Source organism: Aspergillus puulaauensis, chromosome 4 (assembly GCF_016861865.1).
Source record: "Aspergillus puulaauensis MK2 DNA, chromosome 4, nearly complete sequence".
Classification (NCBI taxonomy): Eukaryota; Fungi; Ascomycota; class Eurotiomycetes; order Eurotiales; family Aspergillaceae; genus Aspergillus; species Aspergillus puulaauensis.
The window spans coordinates 3,223,014-3,238,352 of NC_054860.1; the positions used below are offsets into that span (position 1 = coordinate 3,223,014).

The following is a 15,339-nucleotide window of genomic DNA, read 5'->3' on the forward strand; positions in this document are numbered from 1 at the left end:
TTTATGAAATATTGATACAATACCGGAAACGGACCGGACCCACATTTAGCGGTCTCGCCATCGGCTCCCCGATTGGTGAAAGCTGGGAGCTTTTTCGGCCACACGTGCTCCAACGTAGCGATAGCAAGTGCCAGTGCCTCATTAGAGCCCGCCTGCCAGACTTCCGACCGGCGAAGCTATATCTGCTAAGTTTCCCCTCCACTCTAAACAAATTCTGATTTGGCTCGAGCTGAGGGAGTGACCTCTTGAAGATATTCTGCAGCTGGGCACATCGTCTCTTTTCTTTTCGCCTTGCTGGTACTTCATCCCCCAAGCTCGATCATACGGAGTACGATCTCTCCACCCCCCACTTCAAAACGGCCCGGTCTGGAAGTATTGTGCTACCATGCGTTTCGGAAAGACTCTGCGAATTTCGGTGTATCCGCCATGGAGCAAGAACTATATCGACTACAACAGGCTGAAGGGCTTACTCAGGGAGCATGATGTTGCTGGCGATGATAGCGATACAGACAGCTCATGGACGGAACAGGATGAGGAAGCCTTTGTCCAGGAATTGCTCAATGTCCAGTTGGACAAGGTCAATACATTCCAGGTGCAGACCTCGCAGCAATTGAGAGACCGGACTACCGCATGCGAGGATAAATTGCGGCCTTTGGCTCAGACTGGAGAGGAGGGTGGTCCTGTCATTACAGAAGAGGATAAAATCAGAATTGCCTCTGAGGTTTTGGCGGAGCTTGATAACATTACCAAAGAGGTTAGCGAGCTGGAAAAGTATAGCCGTATCAACTTCACCGGCTTTCTCAAGGCTGCAAAGAAACATGACCGGAAACGAGGTGCTCGATACCGTGTGAAGCCTTTACTCCAGGTTCGCTTGTCACAATTGCCGTTCAACTCAGAAGATTACTCGCCGCTTGTTCGCCAACTCTCCGTGATGTACTCTTTTGTGCGAGAGATCTTGAGCACTAGTACCGTTGAGCCGGAACATGGATTTGGCAAAGACCGTTATTCTTCGTTTAAGTTCTGGATTCATGCCGATAATATGTTGGAGGTTAAGACATTGATCCTCCGCAAGTTGCCGGTCCTCATCTATAACCCCAAATCTTCGAAGGAACTAGAGAGCCACACGAACGACCCTACCATTACTTCACTATATTTCGACACTCCCCAATTCGATCTCTACACGCAAAAGGTCGCTCGCAGCCCCGAGGCTGGCTCCCTACGGTTACGCTGGACTGGAAACCTGTATGAAAAGCCCCCGATATACCTGGAAAAGAAGATTGTGACAAGCGATAATGTCAGCAAGGAAGTGAAGGTTCAGTTGAAGCAAAAACACGTAAAGGAGTTTCTTGATGGGGAGTATCGCCTAGAGAAGAAGGTCCATCGGATGGAGGATATGGGAAATAGTGAGGTAGAGCATGCAGAGTCTCTTAAGCGGGACGTGGAAGAGTTACAATCCTTTATCAAGGAGCAAAACCTGCAGCCTATGCTCCGGGCCAATTACACCCGCACAGCCTTCCAAATCCCCGGCGACGACCGGATCCGTATCTCTCTTGATACAAACCTGGCGCTCATTAGGGAAGACTCTTTGGACAGCGAGCGTCCTTGCCGTGATGAAAAGGAGTGGCACCGTACCGACATCGATGATGCCGGGATGGAGTACCCCTTTCCCGCGATCAGGACCGGCGAGATAGTCCGTTTCCCTCACGGCCTGCTAGAAATCAAACTGCGTGGGAGTGCGGCCCATAACTCAGAGTGGGTCAAGGACCTGATGGTTTCTCACCTCGTCAAAGAAGCTCCACGGTTTTCGAAGTTCGCCCACGGTATTGCACAGCTTTTCGAAGACCACGTCAATAGCTTCCCATTCTGGCTCCCCGAGCTTGACAAGGATATCAGACGTGACCCTGAAACAGCATTCCATGAGGAACAAGAACGTCTGGCCAAGAACGCTGAAGAGGACATGGCTGTTGGAAGTTTCCTTGGGACAAGATCGAGTCCATCTGCGAGGCCTCTTGTGGGATCACCAGTAACCAGGTTCACAGATCTTGAACCGACACGGGCGCGGCAGTCGTCGCAGTTCTCGACTCCCCAACCCCGACCCTCTGTACCGTCTTTGGCGCAGGCTCGCGAGCGCGATGCCGATAGAGAACGCCAGGAAGAGTCAACGCTCCTCGCCCGACAAGAAGAACCCGTAACACAATCTCGCTTGGCAGCTTTATTCCCTTCGTTCATTGGATACAACCGCAACAAAAGACCATCTGTTGTTTTGCCTCCCGGGGTACAGGAGCCAGGAGTATGGATCAAGGATGCAGGTCCAGTCCGTGTTGAGACCAAAGTTTGGCTCGCAAACCAGCGAACCTTCATTAAATGGCTGCACATCAGTATTTTGCTTTCGTCTCTTTCCCTTGGCCTGTACAATGCGGCTGGTAAACACAATGACGTAGCTCGTGCATTGTCTATTGTATACACCTGCTTCGCTATATTTGCGGCCGCATGGGGATGGTATATGCACGAGATGCGCGCAAGACTTATTCGTCAACGCAGCGGACGCGACCTCGACAACACGTTTGGCCCAATCGTGGTGTGTATCGGATTGGCCGTTGCACTTGTCCTGAACTTTGCTTTCAAGGTATTTATCCCCTCTTCAATAGTGATGCTCGGAATCTAACCACATTTCTAGTATTCTTCTACCCTCGAAAAATTCCGCGGCGGAGACCAGCCCGTTGATACGCCCGCCATGGATGCTGCCTTTTCAGTTGCGCAAAAGCCAGAGATTTGGAAAGCCGTTAACCAGCAACCCCTTAACTAAGCCAGATGCATACAACACAGTCTGAGTGCCTTCCTCATGGAAAATGTGCCATATTAGTTCATTATGGCGTTGATGTATCATTCAGTCCCACCAGTCTAGCCGTTTGGTCGACATGTTTCGACCATTAGTTTATGTTTTCATGACACAGGAGTAGGATAGTGGTTTTGTTCTATTAGAGCAATCAATATAACACCACAAAATTATAAACATCCGTTCTACACTTTCAGTATGGTACTAAGTAGTAACTACCTAAACCCAAGGTGTGCTCCAGTCAGCCCACCGGCAATTCCTAATGCTGACAAATCCATACAATGAAGCTCTCCAAGAATCTATATAAATCCCCGCCTCCAACTACTTATCACTATCATATCGTTCATCCTTACATACCTTATTACGTTAATGATCGAAACCCCAGAACAATGACGAACTTCAAAATCCAAATTACGTCCGACAGCGTTTGCCCGGTACATCCCCCCTTCCCTACCCTCTCCCCAAAGTCACCCTCCAAGTCAAAGAACCCTGCTAACAAAAACCAGTGGTGCTATGTCGGCTACCGACGCCTATCACGCGCAATAACAACGCACAAAGTCACGAACCCACTGGACACATTCACTGTAACCTGGTCACCGTTCTACCTGAATGCAGACGCACCGGCGTATCCAGGTGTCGACAAGCAGGAGTTTTATGCGTCGAAGTTTGGGGCGCGGGCATCGGCTATGTTTTCGCGGCTAAGTGCGATTGGTGAGGCCGAGGGTATTTCGTTTAAGTTTGGGGGGAGGCTTGGGAGGACGAGGGATTCGCATCGACTTGCTTGGTTTGCGGGGTTGAAGGAGGAAGGTCAGGGGAGTGGGAATGGGGATGGGGTGATTGGGGGTTTGCAGACGAGGGTGGTGGAGAAGTTATTCCGAGCCTATTTTGAGGAGGAGAAGAATATTACGGAGAGGGGAGTGTTGGTTGATGCTGGGGTTGCGGCCGGGCTGGAGAAGGGCGAGGTGGAGGGACTGTTGGATTCAGATGCTGGGGGGATGGAAGTTGATCAGGAAGCTGAGGCGGCGAGGAGGCAGTTTGTGACTGGCGTGCCCTATTTTATGGTGCAGGGCCAGTATGCTGTTGAAGGGGCTGAAGAGCCAGATACGTTTTTGGACATTTTCCAGCGTATAAAGGGCGCGGGAGCTTCGTGAAGAAATATCTACTGTTCAATGGACACTTGAGCGAAATAATAAGCTGATTGCATTTGTCTGAGAAACATATCGAATTAGAAGCAGTGGTAAGACTAATACACAACATTAAAACCGGACACCATAGAAAACCCCACGCAAAAGCCAATCCAAGATGAGAAGCGTTGCTGCAAACGCCGGTGGCATGCGAACATCTAGAAATACACGGTGGAAGAAATAAGAGGGCAACGAGAAACCGCTGGTGAGAATGAGATTCAAACATGCCATCCAGCGCCAAACAGAAATAAAACACAAGAAGGAAGCAAAAGTGAGAATCCGAGCAGTTTCACCCCCGTAAGTCATAAGTGTTTCGTAAAAGAACAGAGACGTGGTAGATATAGATGAAAAAGAGAAGTTGACTCTATGTCTAACGTCTCCCTATTGATAGCTCTTAAGGATGTGTAGCTTGCTGGAGTTGGAAATCCGGAATATAGTCGAACCAGTCGGACTTCGGATTGTAACGATATGCCATGAACTCCACGCCATAAGGCTTAGGCTCTAACATGTACAACATTCCTAACGGCACATCTAGATCAGCAACCTCATCACGCTTGAGGCCGCGGAAGTAAGCCAGAAGAACGCGTGCAACTGAGCGATGAGTGACGAGAAGCACATGATCGGTCATTCGCTCCATTTCGATGATAACTGCTCGAAGTCTGTTGATAATGTCTAGGTATCCCTCGCCACCAGGGCCGGGATAGCGGTAGTACAGCTTATTCTTCTTGCGGGTTGCGTACTCGTCGGGGAACTTCTCGCGGATCTCTTCGTAAGTCATTCCTTCCATCTTGCCCGCATATAGTTCATCGAGCATCTTCATTTGCTTGACATCATAGTCATCTTCGTTAAAATGCTCAACCGATTGTACAGTACGCTGCATCATTGAGCTCCAGACACAAAAATTGCGTGGCCGGTCTCGGGGAATATATGAAGGGTTCGGTGGAGTGCTGTCCCCAGCGCGTGGTGGCATTTGCGACATCATGTCCTTCTGCCTCTGATTCACTTCCCAAAGTTTTCTCTGTTCATTCATGAACCGAGTCAACGCCTTTGCGTACCGATGGCCATTCTCGCTCAGTTCAGAATCACCACCAATACGACCGGCCTGGTTGTCTATACTCTCACCGTGCCTGGTGATCCATATCTGACGTGGTGAGAGGTTGAAGTTGAGGAGATAGTATACAACCTGGGAAGAGAGAAAGCCATGAGTTTGATGGGAAACGACCTTGCGTCCGACGTCAATCATGCGGATATACGGCATATTCAACGACTCTTCGTATTCGCCGAGCGGGAAGTAGGACTTGTCGTACATAGCAACACGTTTCTTGAAGTCCTCAAGGGATTTGACAGGGTCCTGGTCTTTGTAATCCGGACCGGACAGCTTCAGGCGCATATTTGCTTCCAGAAGATCGGGATCCTCACAGCTACTTTCAAGGAACAAAACGCCGAGTTCCGGGCCAGCACGCTTCTGAATATGATCGACAATGGCTTTACGGCGTTCGAGTGTGCTGTTGGTAGCGTCCAAGATGCCAACGCTGCCACCGCGCTCGAGAATGTAATCCAGAAGTTCATCCAAAGTTTCAAGAGCCACCTGCTCTCTCAACTTCAGAGCCCTTTGATTCTTAGGATCGAAAAAATTGGCCGACTGATCCATTGGCTCGGGAGATGCTTCAACTATGCGTTCCTGATCCTGAACTTCAGCTTCACTGGCGGGAATAACGGCGGGTTCGTCCGGCATCACAGCCGATTCATCCTCTTGTCCGTTGAGGAGGATCTTGGCCGGCATAACAGGTGGTGGAAGAGCATTATCGAGTTCGGGGGGCGAATCATCCTGGGGTGCAGGTACCGACTCGTTCTTCGCAGCTGTCATTCCACCGACACTAACGCTGAGACGACGTACAGAGTCAACGAGTTCTTGCTGCACAGAACTGTTTCTGTGACGCCCCGGAGCAGCCGGAGATTTTCCTGCCGCAACGCGACGACGCTCCCCGACGTTGAATATTTCGGTATCATGTTGCAGCCAGTTCAAGTAACGGGCAAGTTTCTTTGTGACATAGCTCTTACCCCGTGCGGGTAAACCGACCATGATAATGACCAGCTTGGAGCCGAGGTCACGCTGAGCGATACGTCCATCGGGAGAGACCTTGGACTTGGTAAGGCCGGGGATGTCAAGGGTAGTGGCACGAACGCGACCGGGTGTGGACGCCTGGCTTGTAGCGACACTATTCAGCGAGTATTAGATTCACATCACATCCAAAAAGATAGGAAAAGCCATGCCGTGCCCGAAAGATTATTGATAAGCATCAACGCAAGGAGACAACAATAAGGTATACACTAGTGGTCCACAAAGGTTGGGAATATCCCGACAGGGCAGTCGGACAAAGAGAACGCATCTAGACCACCAACACGCTCCTTGACAGGAAAAGCAAAACTGCAAAGAGAGACGAAACCAACCAACAGGGTGTCAGAACGAGAAGCAGCACTTACAACTGTGGGGACGAAGGTGCGGTAGAAATCGGAGTGTCTGTTAGGGCGCACCCGACACCATCCCTGGATGCTTGTGATTTCTTGTGGGAATCGGAATGCACGTCATTCCCTAGCGCTCTTCCGGCAACAGTTTTCGGAGGGGGCATCAAATTTGTATCCTTTTCAGATCTCGGCTTGCCGTTAGATGCAGTACCATTCATTGTGGCCGAATTTCGATTGCGGAAATGGTCGGGGGAAGAGGCGCATGAGATGATCGCTGAGCGTGCGATGTCAGTGTGTTGGGCCATCCCCCGCGAAGGGCGCAGGGAATTTGCGACCAGTATGTAGTTATGAGGTTGGACGGTCAGGGAAAGGGTAATAAAATAAAATAGAATAAAAGCCGCGGCAGCGGGCGATCCAAATGATTTATCAACAGTACAGCTTCTCAGGTCTTGCACACACCAAGCCGAATGAATGAAGGGAGGCGAGACTGGAGTGTGCAGAAGAAGAGGGGAGCCGGTGATGGTGGGCGGATGAGTCAACCCACTCGCGAACTGTAACAGAAAGTGATTTTATTCCCAACAACTCAAACATCTGCCAGCGGGCGACGATGCGATAGGTCCGGGTTGGAAAACGTGAGATTGCAGGGTATCAGTTGGTATCTATAAAGTTCTGTGGTGTGGCCTGCGTCATTGAAGGTTTCTTGCAGCTAATAAATCACGGAAGACCCGGAATAATTGGACCGGCCTATGATGTCAAGTCTCAGCAATTATGATATGATGCCCGGGAAGAGCGAACTGCTTAAATATCCTGCTCCACACCTCGCCCTATCGATTATCTACTATCTTATGCCTGAACACTCCAAGCTTGAGATTGTTCTGGGTTCTACGATGTACTGTAGATCACAACAAAAAGAGAGAAGGCTTGGCTCCGGCCCCTGATGGCCGCACGGCGGATACAGAATGCTTGGCCCAGGCAAGGGCGCGTCACGATAAGCTGCCCTCTGCCCACAGGGCCACAATCCAGCCTGTCGAATCCAGGAGTATGGCTTGCCAAGGAGTCACTACAGTCGGCTCACTTGCCCATTGTCCATCTGCGGCTTCGTCAGTATTCCAGGCTTGCTTTGCTTTTATCAATTAATCCACGTCTGCGGTGATCCGACCAACACCATGCCCGGAGGATCAAACGTTGTCGCCTGGTTGAGGCTGAGCAAGCTTCAAAACCTTCGATTCCCAGAAGCCGCCTGTCCTTTTAATATTGCGGACGGTACAGCGTTGTCATCAGACCATGTAACACGCGCTCTGATTCCGCCGAGCTGTGTGGTTTCACTGCCCATCAATATATCCTCTATGTTCTTGGCACCTTCCCCGTGGCCAGTCTCATGACTTCGTGTTCAGGAGTCGTAAGGTAGGATCGTTGTTACGAGGAGAGAGAGAGTAGGAGTAACCATGGCCACCGTATGCTGCGGAATACTTGGCGCTTGGCAGTCGCTGGAGGATATCCGCCATGAGCCTTTGAGTTGATCATCGTCATTGCCCGCGTCAACGTTTCCCACGACCGCTCAACTTCAACCTCAGACAAGTTAACCCTATTTATCCAGCCGCAGAGTTAAAGCGATGAGTGTGGCATAAGCAGCGATACTCAGAGCCGTTAATATCACCACTGCATTCCCGCTTGTTCTAAATTTGTGTCGGTGTACTCCGTCGTCGCCTACTTCGGAGAAGAACTGGCGATTGCCCTGCTGGCGTCGAAAGAGGCCGATAATAAGTACCCCTGTACCGTAGACTGCGAATAGAGCCCCAGTGCTGTAGAACTCATTGGTGAAGATCTTGAGAACCACAAGCGCAAATGAAAACTGCGAGAGCGCTGTGCGGATATAAGCACCTTCGAATGTCCGCTGTGCCGCTCGCACTTCCACGATCTCATCGTTCGTTAGGGAAACGGTACGTGCGCGGTGCATCCGCAACCGATATCGATCTGCTGCACGACGCTGGTACGTGTTAGGATTAAAGTCGATGTTGTACAGGGTGGTACGGGGAAGTACAGGCTGTTATTTGGGGGGAGCAAACTCACCTCAAACATGGCTAGCTCGTTGGTGAATTTCGAGGTCTGGTATACAAGTCGTGCTGCAAGAAGTTGTCGACAGCAGAGTCCACGGTCGTTTCAGGCTCTGTGATGTTACCATAATCATCGAGGTGAGGTGATGTTGCTGAAGCGGTCGTCGCGGGGGAACGAATCAGCTGGAGCTGCAAGGTCGCTCACGTGGTCACGCCCTGGCTTTGGACCGCGTGTTTGGTATACAGGCTCAACACGAAGACAGTGCGCAGTAGCAATTATATTTTCTCTTTGATTCTATATCCAAAAGCTACTAGTTTTTGAACGTATTGTAGAACAGGGTTATGTGTTTAGGTAACGTCTCCATTTCAACTTTGGAACACCGACCTCTAAAATGACTTCATATAATTGGAGCGGCAATTGTCTGTGCAGCATAAAATTTATCCACCAATCAATTCCTCTCATTAACAATTCCGCCAGGAGCTGCCACTGTCGGCTATCGAGATTGCCCGAGATAGCAGTCAATAGCCGCCCCCATCTTTGGTGTCGTTCCCCACACCTTATCCGGACCGTAGAAAAAGGTCGGAGATGGGTCCGACTCCGACAGAGTAACCGTTTCGGCGGCGACCCATGGGGGCTGGGGCGAGAGGACCCCTCGTGTGTTTGGTCAGATAGCAAAAAAAGATTAAGATTGATTGGACCGACCCCAACCGGCTTGACCTGGCTTTTCTTCTCTTTTTACAGCATTCTTCTTCCTTGTTTCTTCCCTCGTTCCTGGTCTGCCTTCTTCCAATTGTCTGTACGATCGCGGGTTGCGAAAATGGGCAAGGTATTCGATGCGGCCGAGGGTAGGTTTTGCGCAATGAACTTAACACTCAGCTAACGTATCCCGCAACAGTCGCAAAACACAACTCAAAAGAGAGTTGCTGGGTAATTCTCTACGGAAAAGTATACGATGTACGGGCCCCTGTCGCATTTCTCTGACTGGACCATGTGCTAAATGTATTTGTCGGGATAGGTCACAGATTTTCTCTCAGAGCACCCCGGTGGTTCCAAGATCATTCTCAAACTTTCGGGTCAGGATGCCACCGAGGAGTATGATCCAATCCACCCTCCCGGCATTCTAGAAGAGAATCTTAAGCCGGAGGCATTCCTTGGGACCGTTGATGCGGCCACATTACCGAAGCCGCAGGCTGATGCGACCCCGTCCCAAGAGGAAGACAAGGAGGAGGCGGTTCCGATGGAAGCTCTCCTTAACATGGACGATATCGAACAGCTGGCCACCAAGAAGGTCAGCAAAAAGGCATGGGCTTACTACTATTCCGCATCCGACGACAAGTTCTCAAAACGTTTCAACACGGAAGTTTATCGCTCGATCATTCTGCGGCCGCGGGTCTTCATCGATTGTATGAAATGCGACTTGGACATTTCCGTTCTCGGGCACAAACTTGGGATCCCCATCTATATTTCTCCCGCCGCCATGGCACGCCTGGGTAACCCAGCTGGTGAGGCGGGGATTGCAGAGGCCTGTCGCAGTTTTGGTGGGATGCAAATAATCTCCAACAACGCCTCTATGACCCCGGAACAAATAGTCGAAAATGCCGCCCCCGATCAGATTTTCGGATGGCAGTTGTATGTGCAGACTGACCGCAAGAAGAGTGAGATCCAGTTGGCGCGTATCAATAGACTCAAAGCAATCAAGTTCGTGGTACTCACGTTAGATGCGCCGGTACCTGGAAAGCGCGAAGATGACGAGCGGGGTAATGCTACTGGTGGTGCTGGCCAGGGTGAGAGCGGTGTTGGGAAACAACTTTTCCAAGGCACAGACCCGACACTCACCTGGAGAGATACACTACCCTGGTTGGCCCAACATACCGATCTTCCCATCATTCTCAAGGGTCTTCAGACCCATGAAGATGCGTACATTGCATCGCTTCACGGACCTCAGGTCAAGGGCATCATCCTTTCGAACCATGGTGGGCGCGCTCTCGACACTGCCCCTCCTGCAGTACACACCTTGCTAGAAATCCGGAAATTCTGCCCCGAGGTCTTTGACAAAGTCGAGGTGTGGATTGATGGTGGTATCCGACGAGGAACAGACGTTGTGAAGGCACTTTGTCTCGGTGCAAAGGCAGTAGGAATCGGGCGACCCGCTTTATGGGGTCTGGGAGCTGGGGGTGTTGACGGCGTTAAACGCACATTACAGAGTATGCTTTCAACGCTTTCAAAGCCCATGGATAATTTACTGACTGGGTCTAGTTTTGGCGGATGAGACGGCCACCACCATGCGGCTGCTTGGTGTTGAGCGCGTAGAGCAATTGGGACCTCAACATGTAAGTGCCGAAACTATATTTTGCTACCCGTCACATACTAAGAATCTCATCATAGATCAATACCCGCGTCGTAGAGCAGCAAATCTATGATGGACCGTCAGGCCTCGATTCTGTGCGGTCGGTATACCGTGCCAAGCTTTAGACACTTTAGAGCGGTGTACATTTGATAGCGTTTGTTTGTATACAAGAAGCATTATGAGCAGTCGTCACTAGTGGAAATAAGTCTTATTGATCTAAATGGACCCAAAGCTGTCAGGTTCAGCCTGGTGGTTGTATTTGAGTTGGTAGTACGGGGTTAGCGGCGGAGATAACAACGGAGACCGATCTAAACGGCCCCCAAATCTATTTCCAATTGGCAATGACATGGTCGACTTCTCAGCCTCATCTCGGGGTTTCCAGCATTGTCCTCGCATTCTTATCGGAATTATATTTCAAATCAATCATCAAACAGATTATACCCGAAACCCCCTGAATTCCAAAACTATATATACTGTATTTTCTGCCTGTAACCCGGCAATAGTCCGGCCGCTGTCCGAGCACGCTGAGATGGCTGATATTCAGCCCAACGACACCGTTAATCTCTCTAAAGAGAGAAAGAGAACCAGAGTACAACTTTCCTGTACAGCTTGCAGAAGCCGAAAGTACGTTGATCAATGGCCCTCTAGTAGGATTGCAGTACTGAATAAGATTTCCAGACTAAAATGCTGCCGTACACACCCTTGCACCAACTGCTTGAAGAGAGGCGAGGCCCAGTCGTGTACATTTATCGGCCGCGGACCAAGAGGGAGGTCATCTCATGGCCGGGCTAGTCCAACTCATGTCCAGGATCGCTTGCAACACCTTGAAAACTTGATTATGTCTTTTGCCCAGCGGAAACAACAGGAAGAACCCCAAACCCAGAGTGACTCCTCCCCATCATCAGGGCCTCCGTCTAGTTTATTGTCAAGAGAACAGCCAGCGACGCTGACGACCCCTTCGCCACCTAAGCCTGAAGGATCTGAACCTGAAAATGAAGGTTCCCCTCCCGGAGGGGTTGGAAAGTTGCTTGTTAAAGATACCGGGACAAGCTATATCGACAGCGCGCATTGGAAAGCTATCCTTGAAGAAGTTGGTGTATCAGTTGCAGGTTTTACGCGGGTGATGAGTGCTAACGGACTGCTAGATAAACGAGTTTAAGGAGTCATTGGAAGACGATGATGAATTATCAGATGAAGAAGTCCTCGAGAATGATGGTTCCAATGACATGGAGCCAACAATTTGGTTTGGGATAAGCAAACAATTAAGCAAGGAGGAACTGCTATCTGCTATACCACCTCGGCCAGTAAGCGACAGGATGGTATCCAATTTTATGAACTCAAAGGAGCCTATAGTTGGTAAGTAACTTGATTCCACTTTGAAAGAGTGCTTGCTAATATTTAATTCAAAGCGATCCTCCATGTTTCAACCTTTCAAAACGAGGTATGATAAACACGCCACATTGTCAAAATTGTCGAACTTCTCACTAAGATGTTATAGTATAATAAGTTCTGGTCCAACCCACAACAAGTTTCTCTTCCATGGCTTGGAATGTTATACTCAATCCTGACACTAAGCACTTTGTTTTACCAACGCGTTGGGGACCCGATACATGGTCTTGCTGGAGATTACACCGAGATCTGCAATATCTTCAGAAAGAGAAGTGCACATTGCCTTGTCCAGTCCAATTATATTGTTGCAGGACAGTACAAAGTTGAAGGACTGTTCCTCTATACCATGGGAGAGTTCTACAAAAGACATGATGTCAAATCAGGAGTCCCTTACCTTTTAGGTATTACGATCAAACTAGCTATGCAGATGGGCTATCACAGGGATCCACAACAATTCCCAGCTATATCTGCTTATGAAGGAGAAATGAGAAGGCGTACATGGGTGTTCCTCTGCCAGCTTGACGCTTTGATTTCATTTGAGGTCGGCGTTCCCCGGACAATACAAGACTGGCAATATGACACGGAGCTACCACGTAACCTGTCCGATCAAGACTTCAACGAAGGAACATTGCACCTTCCTCCATCACGGCCGTTGAGTGAGATAACCACGTCGACGTACGTCATTTCTAAGTCTCGCTTAATGATTATATTGGGGAAAATTCTGGATATGGCATTTTCGCGGATACCAGTGACATATGAGGAGACCCTTGAAGTCGACCGAAGACTGGAAGAAGCAAATAGTCTAGTTCCTCCTGCATATAAGATTCGACCCATTAACCAGTCCCTTGCGGACCCCCCGGAGTTGATATTCCAGCGATTTACCCTTTTGAATGTATACCAGAAGGCTCGCTGCGTTCTTCATCGGAGGTACCTGGGAGAGGAGCATACAAACATGCGGTACGCATACTCGCGGATGGTATGCATAAGTGCATCCAAAAAGATCCTACAGGTTCATGCAGACCTACACCGTGAAATCCAACCAGGAGGCCTGCTGTATCGGAACAGTCTATTCCCCAACTCAATCCAATATAACGACTATCTCCTCGCGGCCATGATCCTTTGCATGGAACTGTCATATAACCACGCTGCTGGACCCGCAGGGCCAAAGAATGATGATATGGCTGTCGTGGTCAAGGATCGGGACGATCTAATATTTACACTAGAAGATTCACACCAAATACTCAAGGACCTGAGCCAACAATCTGCAGATGCTCAAAAAGCTCACGCAGCATTAACAATCATGCTCCGCAGAGTAAAGGGCGGCCTGCATACTATACCACCACCAAAAACAAATATACCAAGTGCGACAACAACAAACAGCCAGGTTACTGAATTATTTAATGGTAAGCTTGCCGTTTTATTTAGACACATAATACGACGTGCTAATCTGATTATAGCGCCACCACCACCATATGATGCTTGGTCGAAACTAGACACATCAACTTTGGACAACCCACTATTCCCTGCAAACATGGTGCCAGAGTCTATACCTGCTATAGGTGCATCGCCATACGGGTCTCTTGATGTGATTGGGGAAATGCTTGATACACCTGCTAATCTTGACTGGGTAAGTTTGAGTATTACCGTTTTACAGCTGTTAAAAATAGTCTGTGCTAACTGTACTAGCAACTTTGGGACCAACAAATTCAGAATCGGGAAAAGTTTATGAATATGGATAGTAATGATTTGTGGTATATGCAATAAGTGTCCAGGTATTTACCATGATCTTAGTATTTTATTTGGCGTGTGAGAGCCCTATTTGGAATCGTGGTCCGGAATATACGTCCATTTGTTTCATAGAATAGCTACAGTTTCGTCATACCGGGAGAACAAGTATTTTGCAGTATTAGTTGGTTGTTTTACATCTTGTTCTACATTTTGTCAGGATGTGAGATGCTTATTTATGCAAACAGTTCTATGTAACGAATGACTAAGCTTTCTAGAACAATAATCGAAGATCAGCTTTCCAAGATTCTCCGAGAGACAAACTAAGCAACGAACATCAACTGACAATGGAAAAATAACCACAATTGTGCCTCAATCCTTCCCTTATACAAATCATGAACCGCGTATCCCCATCGCGATGCCTCACCCGCGTTCCAAAACCCTCGATTCGGCCTGAACCATCAAGATGCCGCCACCTCCCAACCTACTATAGCACACCCCAACCGCAACAATCCAGGCTCAATTATAGACCTACCTCATTCCAGCACCTCCAAAGACGAACATTTCTCTCCTCGTTCATCCCATCTCCACCACAAGCAAAGAATGGCAACGGCAATGGCGGCAACAACAACAACGGCCGCGTCCTAACAGCCGTCCGCACGCTCCCCTATGCACCCCCACCTCTCTTCCAAGTCGTCTCCTCCGTTGAATCCTACGCGGACTTCCTCCCCTTTCTCAATTCGTCAACCGTTACAGCGCGCGATAAAGAAACGGGGTATCCGACACAGGCCTATCTAACCGTCGGATACGGACCGCTGAGCGAGACGTTCACATCGAAAGTTGACTGCGATTCGGAGAAGTGGATCGTGGAGGCGCGTTCTGGCGAGAAATTCGTTGAGAAATCTAGCTCAGGGCCAGGATCAGGGTCCGGGCTTGGAGCTTTAGCTGGATTCGCGGGATTCCCTGGGGCCGACGAGGGGATCTTCGAGTACCTGAGTACGAAATGGGAATTGGTTCCTGCGTCTGGGGCTGCTGCTGGCACCGGTGGCGACCCGAGGACGACGGTGAAGTTGGAGATCCGGTTTGAGTTTAAGAACCAGTGGTATGCGACTATGATGAGTGCGGTTGAGGGGCAGATGGCTGGGGTGATGATTGAGGCTTTCGAGAAGAGGATAAGGGAGGTGAATGGAGGTTGAGTCTGTATAGATATTTGATAGATGTACAATATGGGTTGGACATTGGAGTATGTATTGTAGAAGGGTGTTATATTTTTGGATATGCATTGAGCGAACTAGACCATTTTAATCTATGCGTTGTTTTCTACATGCGATAATTCG

General features: G+C 49.3%; 7 protein-coding genes across 7 annotated transcripts; 5 read left to right on the forward strand and 2 right to left on the reverse strand.

Moving 5' to 3' along the window:
• Positions 1-385: 385 nt before the first annotated feature.
• On the forward strand, positions 386-2,806 carry VTC2 (SPX domain protein; the record flags this gene model as incomplete). The annotated part of the gene is made up of 2 exons (XM_041704406.1): positions 386-2,626; positions 2,678-2,806. 2 exons carry the CDS (start codon positions 386-388, stop codon positions 2,804-2,806), a joined length of 2,370 nt encoding a protein of 789 aa, XP_041556995.1.
• Positions 2,807-3,225: 419 nt separating this feature from the next.
• APUU_41246S (DsbA family oxidoreductase) lies at positions 3,226-3,987 on the forward strand (the record flags this gene model as incomplete). The annotated part of the gene is made up of 2 exons (XM_041704408.1): positions 3,226-3,270; positions 3,343-3,987. The coding sequence occupies 2 exons, from the start codon at positions 3,226-3,228 to the stop codon at positions 3,985-3,987; spliced, it is 690 nt and encodes a 229-aa protein (XP_041556996.1).
• A 427-nt stretch (positions 3,988-4,414) lies between these two features.
• APUU_41247A (6-phosphofructo-2-kinase PFK26) lies at positions 4,415-6,704 on the reverse strand (the record flags this gene model as incomplete). Its single annotated transcript, XM_041704409.1, has 2 exons — positions 4,415-6,239; positions 6,505-6,704. The coding sequence occupies 2 exons, from the start codon at positions 6,702-6,704 to the stop codon at positions 4,415-4,417; spliced, it is 2,025 nt and encodes a 674-aa protein (XP_041556997.1).
• Positions 6,705-8,071: 1,367 nt separating this feature from the next.
• On the reverse strand, positions 8,072-8,565 carry APUU_41248A (uncharacterized protein; the record flags this gene model as incomplete). The annotated part of the gene is made up of 2 exons (XM_041704410.1): positions 8,072-8,473; positions 8,557-8,565. 2 exons carry the CDS (start codon positions 8,563-8,565, stop codon positions 8,072-8,074), a joined length of 411 nt encoding a protein of 136 aa, XP_041556998.1.
• Positions 8,566-9,358: 793 nt separating this feature from the next.
• On the forward strand, positions 9,359-11,013 carry APUU_41249S (FMN-dependent alpha-hydroxy acid dehydrogenase; the record flags this gene model as incomplete). The annotated part of the gene is made up of 5 exons (XM_041704411.1): positions 9,359-9,386; positions 9,437-9,495; positions 9,557-10,745; positions 10,798-10,871; positions 10,927-11,013. 5 exons carry the CDS (start codon positions 9,359-9,361, stop codon positions 11,011-11,013), a joined length of 1,437 nt encoding a protein of 478 aa, XP_041556999.1.
• A 713-nt stretch (positions 11,014-11,726) lies between these two features.
• APUU_41250S (putative C6 transcription factor) lies at positions 11,727-14,041 on the forward strand (the record flags this gene model as incomplete). Its single annotated transcript, XM_041704412.1, has 6 exons — positions 11,727-11,978; positions 12,034-12,244; positions 12,298-12,329; positions 12,387-13,680; positions 13,735-13,904; positions 13,964-14,041. 6 exons carry the CDS (start codon positions 11,727-11,729, stop codon positions 14,039-14,041), a joined length of 2,037 nt encoding a protein of 678 aa, XP_041557000.1.
• A 356-nt stretch (positions 14,042-14,397) lies between these two features.
• Positions 14,398-15,198, forward strand: APUU_41251S (ubiquinone-binding COQ10-like protein; the record flags this gene model as incomplete). The annotated part of the gene is made up of 1 exon (XM_041704413.1): positions 14,398-15,198. One exon carries the CDS (start codon positions 14,398-14,400, stop codon positions 15,196-15,198), a length of 801 nt encoding a protein of 266 aa, XP_041557001.1.
• Positions 15,199-15,339: the final 141 nt, after the last annotated feature.